At 37.9% G+C, this 14,602-nt stretch overlaps 1 protein-coding gene across 4 annotated transcripts in view; it reads right to left on the bottom strand.

The window, feature by feature from the left end:
- The window catches only part of LOC131035899 (structural maintenance of chromosomes flexible hinge domain-containing protein GMI1), a 254,949-nt gene that overhangs the window by 102,367 nt on the left and 137,980 nt on the right, over positions 1-14,602 (bottom strand). For all 4 annotated transcript variants that reach the window (XM_057967666.2, XM_057967665.2, XM_057967667.2 and 1 more), the window contains 3 exons: positions 1,651-1,768; positions 1,412-1,482; positions 1,203-1,331 (listed from right to left, as the gene is read on the bottom strand). In XM_057967666.2, the coding sequence (XP_057823649.2) occupies positions 1,203-1,331; positions 1,412-1,482; positions 1,651-1,768 (318 nt within the window). The remainder of the gene's footprint in view (positions 1-1,202; positions 1,332-1,411; positions 1,483-1,650; positions 1,769-14,602) is intronic.

Raw genomic sequence — 14,602 nt, 5'->3', positions numbered from 1 at the left:
TCAGAGATGGTAAGTCACAACTTTACTCTAAAAAGACTTGGTTAAAAAAAATCTAGCGAGTACTTCGCAAGTAGTAAAACTATTGTTCTAACATGCCATTCCCATAAGGAAAAGGTTCCCAAAATAGTGTCTACAAAAATATGTTGGAGATCTCCAATCTCTTGGGTGAAATTAAATTTTGATAGTGCACCTAGAGAAAACTCCAATCCCTTAGTAGCTGCCGAACTAGGGCAAACCATCTTGTACAAATGTAGCGTTGACCCAAAGTAAAACTATAGTTCCAATATGTCATTCCCTTCTTTGCTATAATAGACTCTACAAGAATATGTTGGAGATCTCCATTCTCAGGGAAAATTTAATTTTGATGGTGCACCTAGAGAAAACTCCAATCTCTCAGTAGCTAGAGACCTACGGCACCACTACCTTGGAGAGGTGTCATTTTAATTCAGTTGGAACTTGGATTGATGACAAATAACCTTGGGGAAGCTTAAGTGACATTATGTGGCTAATACTGTCTGTGCTGTAATTAGTGATCTCAATATTAATGAGCAAAATCAACATTTCAAAATTTACGGAGTATACTCTCCTTTACTTTCACTCACTCACTCCCTATTCAAGTAGGATGTCTTGAAGTTGATATATTAAAAACATTAGCTATATTTTATTTTTCTGTGCTTTTTGGGTTCTCAATGTCATCCCACCAAAAACATCTTTATCTTTAGGTTTTCCAAGATATTCATAAGAAAAGAAATCAGTACTCCTTCAAATAAAGTCCATATCTTCTTCAGACGTCAAAACTGTATCTATAGAAACATTAATCCTTATTAAAAGTAGACCACAGCTAAATTCCTTCCAAGGTAATCCTCCAAGGACTAGAAACCAAATGTAAGTTCAAGCTATAGTGATTCTAAAAAATTTACTTGTTTAGAAAGGAAAAGGTTAACACTAACCAGGTATTTTGACATGCTGCATCAGATAAAATTTACAAACACTAATTTTATGTTCCTGTGTGCTCATAGAACTCAACTAAACTTACTCTCAAGACAACCAGTAGCATTGTCAAACAACCTTTCAAATACAGCTCTGAATTTTGATGGTTTGATTTGAGAAATTCAATACATCAGTTCAAAGTTCAAACATCAAAATCTTGAATTCAAAACGAACAAATGTACATATGTTTTAAGATGGAAAAAATGTCTAACCCAGCGTGCATCAGGAAGTAAACGCCCCAAGCGCCTTATGGAAACACGGCAAAATTTCTCAAAGTTCTCCCCCAAACCACGTTTCTCTGATTCAAGATTTTCCAAAATAGCATCAATACTTTCTTTCCCCTGAAACAAGAAAATTTACTATCAATATTTGGTGATAAGAAATAAAATCACCTTGTTGCTTTAAATCTATGAATGTATACCTGAATAATTGGAAAATAAAAGCAAGAGAGCTTTGCATTAGCTTCTTCTACAGCAGTAACCACTTTCATGTCTGCCAATGTAACCAGAATGCCATCCATAATTAAAACTTCAGAGTCCAGCCAACTTTATTCTAAACAAGCTAGTACCCATGGAAAATAGAAGAGAAAATAAAAGCATCATTTCAATTTGTTATTCTATTCCAAAATTAATAAAAATAAATGAAGGCCAGATGGTTTACCAGTCTCTGGGTGGCATTTAAAATGAAGCTCAAGGATAAATGGTGGTGCATTACAAGCTGCCAAATTTGTTGCAACCACTTCTCCTCCTTTTACCTCAGTCAGATTAGTACCATTTACCTGAAAATTTCAATTTAAACTCTCATATCTATGCTTTCCAAACAACAATGAAAACTAATGTTACTGCAAGAATTGAAATTCAAACCTATATTGGCATAAAAATGATTCTAAGACTCAAAAGAACAAAATTCTTTGAAGCATGGGATTATTTTGATTTTTTTGTGTTAACAGGTATGGATCCCATGCTCTCTACGATCCTCTGCTTTTTGGAAATTTTGTTGGCTTGCCTGGGACATCTAGAGGGGCTATTTGGGATCATCTTGACATCCTTGAGACATTCAGAGACATCTCCAGACAACTAAAGAAAATAATCATTTGTTCTTCTTGTGTTCCTAATTGTGATATTTTGAAGTTGTTATTATTGTAGTTGATTTAAAAAAGTTGAAAGGATTGTCTTATACTGAATTGTTATTATTGTGGCTGATTTGAAAAAGTTGAACGGATTGTCTTATACTGAATCCCCACCTATCAATATCAGTCTGTGCTCATCAATTGGTATAAGAGCAGGGTCCTTCATTGTATAGCAGCATAGCTTAACTGCTAGAAGGAAGATCTTAGGAGAACACATGGCCTATCTAGAAGGATTCTCCTCAAACAAGGCTCCTTTATTTGATAATACAAACTATGCTTTCTAGAGAATAAGGATGCACACCTCCTGAATTGCTCTTGGATTTAATATTTGGCAATATGTGGCAAGTGGATATATTGCTCTGGGTTCTCCGCCAATGAATAAGGATGGAAAGAGGGCTAGTGAAGACAATGCCAAGGCTATAAATGAAATTTTGTGTGGACTATCGGAATGAGAATTTGTCTGTAAAAAAGTGTGTGATAGACTTCAAAAGACTTATGAAGGAGATGATAAGGAAAAGAAAGCCAAACTTCAAACACATAGAAGGCAATTTGAAAGCTTACAAATAAATGATGATGAAGACATTGCAGCCTATCTACTTTGTGTAGATGAAATTGTTAATCCTATCAAACGCCTTGAAGAAAAAGTTGAGGATAAAATAATTGTGCAAAAAGTATTAATATCTCTTCCCTTAAGGTTTGATGCCAAAGTCTCCGCTTTCGAAGAACTGAAGGATCTCGATATACTCAAAATGGATGAGTTGCATGAGATTCTCACAGCCTACAAAATGAAGACCGAAAAGGAGAAAGCATATAAGAAAGAGGCAGCCTTCAAACCGCAAAAGATGAAGGAGGAGCCCAAGCAAATCAATAGTTTCAACAATGAATCAGACAAAGAGGAAGCTAATTTTGTGAGGAAGCTAAAGAAAGGAACTGGAAGTTTAAAAGCAAGTTACCCTTGAAATGCTTTAATTGTAGAAAAGTAGGACAACTTACAGCCAAATGCCCATATGCAAAAACAAAAATTAGTGAAGAAGACGAAGAAGAGAATAACGAAAAGAGAGGTGACAAAAATTATAGAAAAGGCCACAAACATTACAAATCTGAGAAATAAAAGAGATCTTACAAGAACAAGAAAAGATTCTATTCCAAAGAAGAAAGTAGTTCTTTTAATAAAAGTTGCTCCAATAGAGAAGACATCGTTTTCATGGTGATAGAAACAAAATATGATGTCTTAGAAAGTGAAGAAAAGGTAGAGAAAGAGACAGAAAGGGAAGAGAATGATGAAATGAATGGAGAAATAGATTTATAAGAGGAAATTATTTGTGCTCCAAATGAAATAGAGAAACTTACGAAGAATTTGAAGCAAAAGTTACACCTTCAAGAGGACTATAAATCTAAGAAGAAAATGTTGCAAAGTCTAGAGACAGAGAAAATGATCATCAATCTGAAAATTCAAATTGAAGAGGCAAAACGAATCAAGGAAGAAGTGAGAATACATTTAAAGGAAAAAGAAGAAAATTGTGAGGCTTGAATCCAAAATTGTCTCCTTAAGGAAAGAATTAGAGAAAACAACGGCTCGGTTGAACAAGAGCCTCAAGTTTAAAAAGAGGACCTAAGTCTTGAATGATATTATAAATGAGCAAAGTTCACCATCTAAGACAAGTATTGGGTATAAAGAAGAAGCTTCAAATTATAAAGGCACTAAGTCACCAAAGAAAGTGAATGAAAAAAAAAAAAAAAAAAAAAGCTATGTTGATGTCCTCAAAGTCCCATCAAAAATGGAAAATACACAAAGAAAGAGAGTCAAGATCCACAAAAATAGGCACTCCTTCAAAATCTAACAACGACAAATTCAGAAAATCCTTTCCTCCAAGGAAAGCACACATAACCAAGTTCAAACACTCTTTCTTTGGATATTGCTTTTTATGTAATTAATTTGGTCATAAAGCAATAGATTGTAGCAATCAAGCAAGAATTTTTCGTTGCAATAAGAATAGAAGTCCCTATGGTTTTACAAATAGGAACTATAACTCTTTTGCCCCTCTAGTAGGCAACAATATTATATGCTATAAATGCAATAATTCTAAGCACACTAGACGTTTTTGTATTAGTGATTTTGTAGAACTTCCCAAGCATAAGAAGAAGGATACCATGACTAAGCAAAAGGAGGAAAGTAACAAAATATGCAAAGAAAAGAACGAGAAAGAAAAGGAGGAGAGATCCATGTTTGTGCAACTGCAAACTGCTCTACATGCTCGAAAAGACATAGACAAATGGTATATTGACAGTGGTTGCTCAAGCCACATGACTGATGACGAGCAAATTCCTCGACTTGAAGAAAGTGAATGAAGAGATGATGAAATTTGACATCAGTGCTACAATAAATATAAAAGAAAAAGGTACTCTTGCTCTACATAATGGAAAAACGAAAATCTTGCTCTATATAATGGATAAACGAAAACTAAGAATGCAATGAAAGACATGACAAGGATTTCAAAGACTTCAAATACCATTTTTGAGCAACGCCAATATGGAAAGAAAACAAGGCTGAGCTTCAAGACCAAGGAATATTCTACACCTAAACCCTTGGAACTTATTCATATTAGTCTATTTGGGCCAACTAGAACAAAATGCATGCAAGGTGAGAGCTACTTCATGTTGTTAATTGAAGACTATTCAAGGATGACTTGAGTCACATTTTTAAAAGAAAAATCTAAATCTTTTGAGATGTCGAAGGCATTCATAGCCTTAGTTGAAAATGAAACAGGAATAAAAATCAAATGCCTAAAGATTTGATAGAGGTGGGTATACTTCAATGAATTTGAAGAATTCTATGAACAACATGATATTAGAAGACATCTTTCTAATGCAAGGTGTACAAAGCTAAATAAGTTGTGTAAAGAAAAAATCAAACTATCCAAGAAATGGCAAGAATCATATTAAATGAGTCCAAGCTATCAAACACATTTTTGAGTGAAGAAATCCATACAACACTCTACATTTTGAATCAAGCACAAATCACAGTCAATCATAATAAAACACCATATGAACTATGAAAGGTAAGGCCTGCAACTATAAAATATTTGAAAGTCTTTGGGAGTAAATGTTATATAAAAAGAGATATGGAAGTTTGGAAAAAAATTGACTCTAGGTTTGATAAAGGTATTTTTCTTGGTTAATCTTCAGAGAGCAAACCTTACAATTGTTACTATAAGAGATTGAACAAAATTATTGAAAGTGCAAATGTCTGAGGAGATGAGGAAAGCCTTCACAAAGTAAAGGCAGAAGAAGTTGATTGTCAAAAGGAATAACCCTACCAACAAGAGGAAGTAGATGAAGAAATTGAAAATGAGTTAGTTGAGCAAATAGATACAAAGACACCATCAAAGGCATCGTCTAAGACACAATCAAGATTTGTCCAAAGGGCTCATCCAAAATATATAATTCTCGGTGACAAAGATACAAAAGTTCAAATACGAGGGAAATTAGCCTATACATAAAAATATACAAATCCATGCTTACTCTCTAAAGTGGAGCACAAGAATTTTATAGAAGCTCAAGAAGACAAGTACTGTATAAAGCTACAGAAAAGGGATTGGATCAAATCAGAAAGAATGCAACTTGGGAACTTGTCCCAAGACCTAAGGATAAATATGAAATTGCCACTAAGTGTCTATTCAAAAACAAACTAAATGAGGATGGTGAAGTTGTGAGGAACACAACAAGATTAGTATGCAAGGGATGTGCTCAAGTTGAAGGTGTTGATTTTAAAGAAACATTTTCCCCTGTTATTGTTTGAGATGTCCCCTATAAAAGTTTCCTTTCTTGACAAATCAATGAATTGATAAATTGTAGAGAACCATTTCAAAACAGTCCAATTAAAATGAATTTACTACATACAAATAAGGTCTGAGAATATATGTCTTCGGACATGTAGTGTCGCGATTAAAACACTTCATTGGTGAAGCGGCCACCAAGGTACAAACCCCTGTTGGGCCATTGTGCGAGTTGTGTCTTCGTTGGGTCGTTGTGCTCGTGGGTTTGAACAAGTGAACTCTGGGGATGAGGTCCCCCGGTTGTGGCCTCACCGGTTCATAGCTCCAGGTCAAAAGTGTTTCACGTGGAGCCAAAGGGCATGTCATGCCAGCGTCGTCGGTCACGTTAAAAAGTTTACCAGGCATTATTTTATTTTTTATTTTAAAAGGTCTGAGAATACATATATAATGTCTTAAATCTCTTTGCCAATAAATCGTTGTCTCGGGAATATATATTCAATTTCATGGATCCACACAATCCGAAGTATCTGTAAGCACACGGTCGTCTTAGTCTGCATACACGATTTTGTTATCCACGGCTTGGCGTTCTGATTTTCTCCACACTTGGGCTGCGACGGAGTTTGAATTCTATATGCTGGCAGTCAACGTCTGATTTATATCCTCCTCCTTCCGTATCGATTTGGGTAGTCTTTTAGATTCTTTCCTTTTTCTCCCCCTTTGCAAATAGACCTAATGTGTGTTTTATACATGTACATGCCTCTTGGGAGAGGCGAGGGAACCCCTCACTTAGTTGTGCCTCTTTTCTTTTAAAAGACGTATGTTATGAATTGTTTGCTTGTAATAATAATGTTTAGTTACTAACACAATATTAATCAAAATCACACCATTCCATATGTAGCCTTTAAGTAATCAAGAAATCGGGTTAGCATTATAACGCCTTATGATTTGTGGTTTACTGAATTCGTTTTAATAGCAAGGATTAGTGTAATTGGGTCTTCTTCTGCTACTCTGTTACCTGTTGAATACTAACCATATAAGTTGTGCAATTTTGTCTCTTAGACACTTCACAAAGTTGGTTTGCAAGCTGCTAGGGGCCATCACAGTCTTGTTGTGACCATTTCACACATCGCCCCCATTGAAATGGGGACCCCCTCTTTTTTGCTTGGTTTGCCTGTTCTTCTCTCTGCTTTTAGGGTTTTGAGTAAGTGAGTGAGTCGTCTGGACTAGGGTTAAGCCTTAGGGTTTCCTTTTTTGACATTTTCAAGCCGAAGTCCAGTCAAATTTTGAAGATTATTGAGCATCCTCGCGTGAATTGCAATTTTGAAATAGGATGAGTCTGTCAGGATGTCAGGTGTGTCTGTCTAGGTCCAGTCGGAATTTTGAAAGCAAGATCAAATTTTACCTAAGTGTTAATGATGGAATTGTGCAATTTTGTCCGGGTGAATTTTGACCAAATTTTGGAAAGTTTGATAAGTGACCCCTGGCCTTGGAGATGACCTAATTATGCCTTGTGAAGTGACTGAAAGCCTAAATTCTTGATATTTTGGCCTATAGAGGCAAAATCGCTCCTATCCTTCAGTCAAGGACCAAGGCGAAATTGGTATTTTATGCATCTTGGTTATTGACTTGTTTCATTTGTCTTGTGCAGGGCCGCCAGGAGATGCAATCGAGCATGAATTGAAGGTTTTGAAGATTTTTTGAGACTCAAAATGGCAAATTTTTAAAGTTTAAGGCCAAATCGCTCCTGTCCCTCTCCCAGGGACCAGGGCGAAATGGTTTACTTGGGCCATTTTTTGGCCGGCCTTGATCAAATTGAAGCGTCAAGGACGCAATAAGGGGTGAAATCAACATGATGGAGTATCTAGACTTAGTCGTTTGCAATGAAAAGTTGAGTTTTGACCTTAAGGACAAAAATCGCTCCTATCCCTCACTAAAGGACCGGAGCTTGTTTCTCAAAATTGCACTGTCCTTGCAGGGCCAAGACAATTTTTTTGATTCGAGGAGATCAAGGAGGACATGTTTCATCCATTGAAGATAATTTGAAGTAATTTGCAAACAAGGAAATATGCTAAAATGACAAAATCGCTCCTGTCCCTCACTGAAGGACCGGAGCTTGAACACCAAGTTTGCCTTATTCTTGCAAGATTAAATGATTTCACGACTCGGAAGAGATCAAGTAAAGTACGTTTTTTCCATTGAATATAACTTGGATGGACCACGAAGGAGAAAATTGACCCAAGACACAAGTTCGCTCCTGTCCCTCTCCCAGGGACCAGGGCGAATTTTCAAGATAGCTCCTGTCCCTCTCCAACGAACCAGATCGATTTTCTTAAAAGACAAGTTTTTAGCAAGAGCGAAACAAGTTTCAAGTTTGACATGAAGGAAGGAAGGCGTGATCACCCCGTTGAAGATGATTTTGAAAGTTGGCGAAACACAAATAAGCTTATAAATGCAAAATCGCTCCTGTCCCTCTCCAAGGGACCAGGGCGAAATCTTGGTTATCTAGCCTCTCCCTCCGAATTTGAATGGGTCCAAGTCAAGACACGAAGTCAAAATGATGTTTGGAATGCTTTAAAGGAGAACGAAGTTGCAAAGGACCACAGAACTTGATGGAATTGCCTAAATCGCTCCTGTCCCTCTCCCAGGGACCAGAGCGAACTCTTCAAGTGTGCCTAATTTTAGAGTATTACTATCGTTTGCAAGACTCAAGAAGGAATAAGAAACAACGTTTTTCGCTTTGAAGGCAATTGGAAGTCGATATGATCAAGGGTTCGCACAAAGAACAAAGTGGCGCTCCTGTCCTTCAGTCAAGGACCAAAGCGATTTCAATAAAGTCAACCGTTCCCTTCAAAAACTACGTCAAGGCAAGGTCACGCAAGATCCCAAATGTCTTTAACAAGATGATGAACAAGGAGTTAACGTCAAAAATCCACAATTTTGTGCCATAAATACAAAATCGCTCCTGTCCTTCAGTCAAGGACCAAGGCGATTTCTATGAAATCAAACATCTCCCTCCAGAATCACGCCAAGGCAAGAATTGTGCAAAGTGAGGAACGCCTTTCGATGATGATGAACAAGGAATTGACCCCAAGGCTCGGCAAATTTTGGCTAAAATGTAAAGTTCGCTCCTGTCCCTCAGTCAAGGACCAGGGCGAAAATCTCCAGAATATCAAGTTTGCTTTGCAAAGGACAAGATTGGCATGCGTGGAACAAACAAAGATGATCATTGCCTACCTCGCAAGTTGATTTGGCGATTCAAAAGACAAGGACCAAGGAGTAAAAGCAAAAATCGCTCCTGTCCCTCACCAAGGGACCAGAGCGAAAAGGGTCTAAGAGGCATTCATTTCAAAAATTGAATAGATCAAACTCCAAGTTACAAATGAAGATCCCAGTTTGGACGTAAAGGAAGTGACTTTGGACGTGAAAATCAATCCAAGTTGGCTAAGGCGCTCTTGCCCTCTCCCAGGGACCAGAGCGATGTGGTCAGTATCCCTTATATCTCTCATGTTTTGGTGCCAATAAATTTTGAAGTACATTAAATGCTAAAATTCGATAAAAACTTTGAATTATTTAATTAAATTGGCATTTAAAATAGCGCATAAGGCATTTAATAATTAATTTGGCCTTTTTAAAAAATCGAAATTATTAATTACAAAGGCATTTAAATTAATTAATTGTTAAATTAAATAAAAAGGGAGAGCGCTTGGGGTTATATTTCCATATTTTTTATAAAAGTCGGCCTCCATTTTTATTTAAATTTTATTTATTATTTGCCTTATTTCTAAAAGTCGGCCTATGGGTAATTAAGGAGATGAGCACCTATATCAGAAGGGTACTTTGAAGCATTTTAAAACATCATTCAATCATTGTTACATGCGAATTTGGAAGAGCAATACAGGGAGCGAATTTTGATCCAAGGAGAGGAGCGAAATTTCCATGCAAGGAAGAGTGCGAACTTTATTGGAGGATAGAGTTGGAGCGAATTTTCCCTTAAGGTGTTGAAGACCCCAAGGGTGGTGAAGTTGATAGAGGAGGCGCATTTGCTAGGAGAAGCTCACGTTGAAGACTCCAATTTTCATTTTGCCTAGGCGAATTTCCTAATTTTGCATCTTTTTTAGAGTTAGTTCTCAAGAAAGGTATGGCAAGATCTCCCTTGTCCAAATTTTGAATTTTGAATCGTCCTAGCCTCAATCTTGAATTTTGAAATTTGAATCTTGAATTCCAAAATTGCATCGTTATATTTAGGAAATGATAATTCAAGGATTTATCATGAAGTTTCCTAAAATTCAATCTTTAATCTAATCTATATTTCTATATTGCAAAATCCATTACTCATTATGAAATGTTGTGTAGGTGTCACGATGGCGACCCCGAAGGCAGGAGCATCTACCAATCGTCCAGCCCTCATGAAGGAAGATCAAAAGAACGAAGAATTGGAGACCAAGATCGTGTCTAAGTGGAGCAACATTGGAGATACCAACTTGGGAAACTTCAGTGTGAAGAAGTTTCGAGACGTCCCTTACATTGGCAAGCCATCACCTGTCGCAAGGAGAATAATTGAAAGTGGCATTATCAAGGCGGCCGGCTTCCCTCCAGCAATCCAGTGCCATGAGTTGATGATCAAGTGTGCTTGCCATTATGATCCACAGTCCAGATCGATAGTGTCTAAGGAAGGAAACACTTTGGCTTATCTTTCAGAGGAGGCTATCAGTGAAGCTCTTCACCTGCCAGAACATAAAGATATGATTTATCAAAGCTTAGAAGGAGCCAGGTCCATGTACGAAGATGATCCAGACACTTGCTTGAGCATCATCAACAAGAATTGGTTACTCAAGAGTCGTCCTCGCCTGAGCAAGATTCCGAACACACCACATAGGATCGACTTCCAGGAGGAGTACAGAGATTTGATAACATTACTCAACCGAGTTACAGGGGCTCCTCAAGCCTTCTATTTTGAGAAGTGGATGTTCTACTTCATCCAAGTGATAGTTCAAGGAAAAGGAACAATTCATTGGTCTAGAATGATTAGCCATTGCTTGGACGTGCAGTTAAGAAGACTTAAGGCTACCAAGTCTTTCCACATTAGTTCATACATCATATATGCCTTGATAAGGAGTTTTGAATATGCAGGACTACCTCACAGAGGAGTGATCGGGAGAGGGCCGGGGGAAGTCAGAGTTTGTGATTCCTATGTTCATTTGCATCATCCTCCAGGAAGTGACTACAAGTTAGTCAATGATACCTTCACGATGAACATCACCAGGACATTGCAAGGCGGGATTCATAATCGGCTATCTCAAGATGCACAAGAGCTTGTAAAAAGGTACGGTGCTTGGTTCATCCAATTTCAGAAGTTTACATATATTAGAGTTCATGGATGTCCTTCACCTCCCTCTTGTTGCCGAGATATCCGACAGACAGAATAGTGTTACTTGAGGTAACTAGACAGTTGGCAGCGTATGCAAAGGCATTCAGACACAGGCATGGAAATGGAGTTCCTGTTCCTATCATACTAGGAAATTCAGTTGAGGTATGTCCTAATGCTCTAGCCATGGATGATGCAAAAAAGGAGTTAGCTTTATATTCATTTTCATTCTTTGCCTTGAGAGAGAGTTTTGATCCTTATGGGTATATAGAAGAGACAGTCGGAAGGAAATACAGACATGAACCTCAGATAGAGGACTTTGTGATGAATCTCTCAGATGATCTTGAAGTGAAAAGAAAGATGCATTCCAGATTGCCTTTAGACTTTATCAGGAAATGCAAAATTTACAGAGTGGCCGACCAAGCTCAGGACAGTGGCAGACATCTCCAATCATCTTATGACCGAGAAAGCAAAGCAGTGAAGCTAGATTGGAATGAACCTGAAATTTTGGATCTAGATGCCTTGATGGCTCCAGTTTTGTCTTGTACTCGCAGATGGGTTGATGTGCAACATCAAAAGTTGAGAGAGCAGGGCATATCTATGACTTTTACTTTGGAGGAAAGGCCAGGCGAAGGAGGAGCAAGCGTAAGTGAAGGTAATCCTAATCCCAGAAGCACAAGCGAAGGCAACCTTCGAAGCGTAAGTGAGGGTAATCCTCATCCTAGAGGCTCAAAGAGAAAAGAGAGACCCGAGAAAAGAGAATCCTCCAAGAGGAAGCCAGAGGCCAATCGAGATCGTTCATCCGGCACATCTTCTCGACAGGAGAAGAGGACACTTGAAATGGAGGAATCTATGGAATCAATGGTACAGAACGATAAACATGAAGAAGGACAGGCACCTCAACGTTCATCAAACCGATCTCTCCAAGTCAATGAGCTACATGAAGACAAGAACGATGATGAAGTGACATCTCCTCTCAGAAAAGAAGAAACATTGCCTAAGGAGATACAAGTTAGAGAAACAAGATCTGCCATTCCAGATTGGTTAAAAGAGAGACTAACAAGGGTGATTGTGATCGAGGACGAAGATAATGTGATTGATTTAGAGAGCCTTGTTGGAAATTCTCAGGAAGTAACAGAAAAGAGGAAGGCTACTAAGATGTCCAAGATGATCAGAGATGAGACAGGATCCAGGAAATTGCAGATAGCTACACCAGCAGTGGACAAGTATGAAGGTGAGAGCCTCGCAGACGAATATGATGTAGAGACATTTGAGCTTGGTCCACTCACAACCGAGCAAACGTTGGATGAGGCAACCGATTCGTTTGAAGCACTTAAGGACAAGCTTAGAGAAGAAATGGAAAAGAATAGAAAGCTTGAGCGAGAGGTCGGTGCTTAGAGAGGCTACTTTAGCCATCTCAATCATCCTTTGATACGTTAAAAATTATCTCATCTATAATCCGCGATATTCGCGTAAGATTTTAGTTATCTGTCATCCACAAAGCTTGCTTGGGATTTCTAGGTTTTCACAATTTTTTCTTAAAAAATTGTTTGCTGGTTTTTACGATTTTTTCCTAAAAAATTATCTGTAATACGCAAAGTTCGTGTGGGATTTGTGATTCCGGAAGTTCTCTGGTTTTGATCAATTTTTCTCCTCAAAAATCATGCTTTGTTGCAGTTAGTTTGGGTCGCACCTGCCAAGGCGAACATCTGCAACTGTGGTATCTTGCATTGGTACTCTTCTGCAAAAGGGTTTGCTGATTTTTTCCTCAAAATCATGGTTTTAGGCTTCAGTAATTCGCATGTGCTAGATCTCTAATTCGCGTGTGAGGGCTACATTCGCTTGTATGGCTTTTGGTACTCTTGGTCATTTACATTCTGCAGATCCTGGGAGGGTCTCCATAGCAGCAAAGTGCTCTTTGCATCTGTGATCATAACACCTGCAGTGTCTGCTGTAGGGTATTGAGTACGATGACCATTAGGGAGGGTGTTAAAATAATATTAATATCTTCTATAATGGTCTTCTATTTTTAGTGGTCATCTTCTATTTTTAGTTGTGAACTCATTTAGCTTTTTAGTTAATTAGCTTTTAAGCTTTATTTAGCTTTTAAGCTTAATTTAGCTTTCATGCTTAATTTAGCATTTAGCTCTTTAATCTTTTACTTTAACGTTATGTTCTAATTGTAGAACATCGTCTTGTAACCTCTATATATACGTGTGTATATCGTTCAATGTAATCATCCGATTATAAAATCCATGGAAATGCTTTCCCACTTCTAGTTTGGAATGGGTAGTGGATGTAGCAGACCTGCTAGGTGGCCTTGTTCCGTTTTATTTTTTTGGCACGTCATACATTCTTACAAATGCTTAAGGACATCCTTCTTTAATCCATTCCATGAATATCTTTCCCTAATCTGTTTGTATGTCTTGTAGTAGCCCCGATGCCCTACCAAGGGATTGTCATGGTATTCCTTCAAGACTTTACTTTTCATCCTTGAATGTGATGGAAGGTATACTCTCCCTTGTATAGGATAATGTCTTCACATACCTTGTATTTGGCTGGCATCTTTCCTTATAATATTTCATTTGCTTGGGGATTGGCATACTCTACGATGATGTCAATCCTCCACCCTTCTAAAATGTTAGTAATGGTGTTTAGGCAGGGTCGCCTTGACAATGCATCTGCTACCACATTATTGGATCCTTCATCATATTCAATGTCAAAATCATAAGCTTGGATCTTCCTTACCCATTTCTGTAGGCGATCATTCAAATCCTTTTGATTTGTAAAGTAGCGCAAACTAGTGTGGTTCGTCTTGACATGGAATTTCCCACATACTAGATATAGTCAACTTAGCTAAGGCATGCATGATGGCTAGCATCTCTTTATCATAAATCGTAGTGTCTTTCAAATTCCGTCAACTTTTTGCTTTGAAATGTTGTAGGATGATTCCTTTGCATGAGGACTACTCTAATTCCTTCCCCCAAAGCATCACATTGTAATTCGAATGGTAGGGTGAAATCAGGAATAGCTAGAACTGGGCATGAACTCATGGTTTCTTTCAACTATTCAAATGCTCGTTGTGCTTTATCATTCCACATGAACACTCCTTTCTTAGTCGAGTCCGTGAGAGGGGCTGCAATTTTGGAGAATCCCTTGACAAAGCACCTATAATAGCTGCATAATCTAACAAACCCCCTAAGTTGGGTCAAAGTTTTGGGTATGGACCACTCCTTAATAGCTTTGATCTTCTCCTCATCAACGCTCACACCATCTTCATTAATCTTATGGCCTAAGTAGAGTATTTCCCTCATGTCAAACTCACATTTTGATACCTTAGCG

Source organism: Cryptomeria japonica, chromosome 8, assembly GCF_030272615.1.
Source record: "Cryptomeria japonica chromosome 8, Sugi_1.0, whole genome shotgun sequence".
In the NCBI taxonomy this organism is placed as follows: Eukaryota; Viridiplantae; Streptophyta; class Pinopsida; order Cupressales; family Cupressaceae; genus Cryptomeria; species Cryptomeria japonica.
Note: the sequence above shows the minus strand (reverse complement) of the source record. Positions and strands in the feature narration are given on the sequence as shown.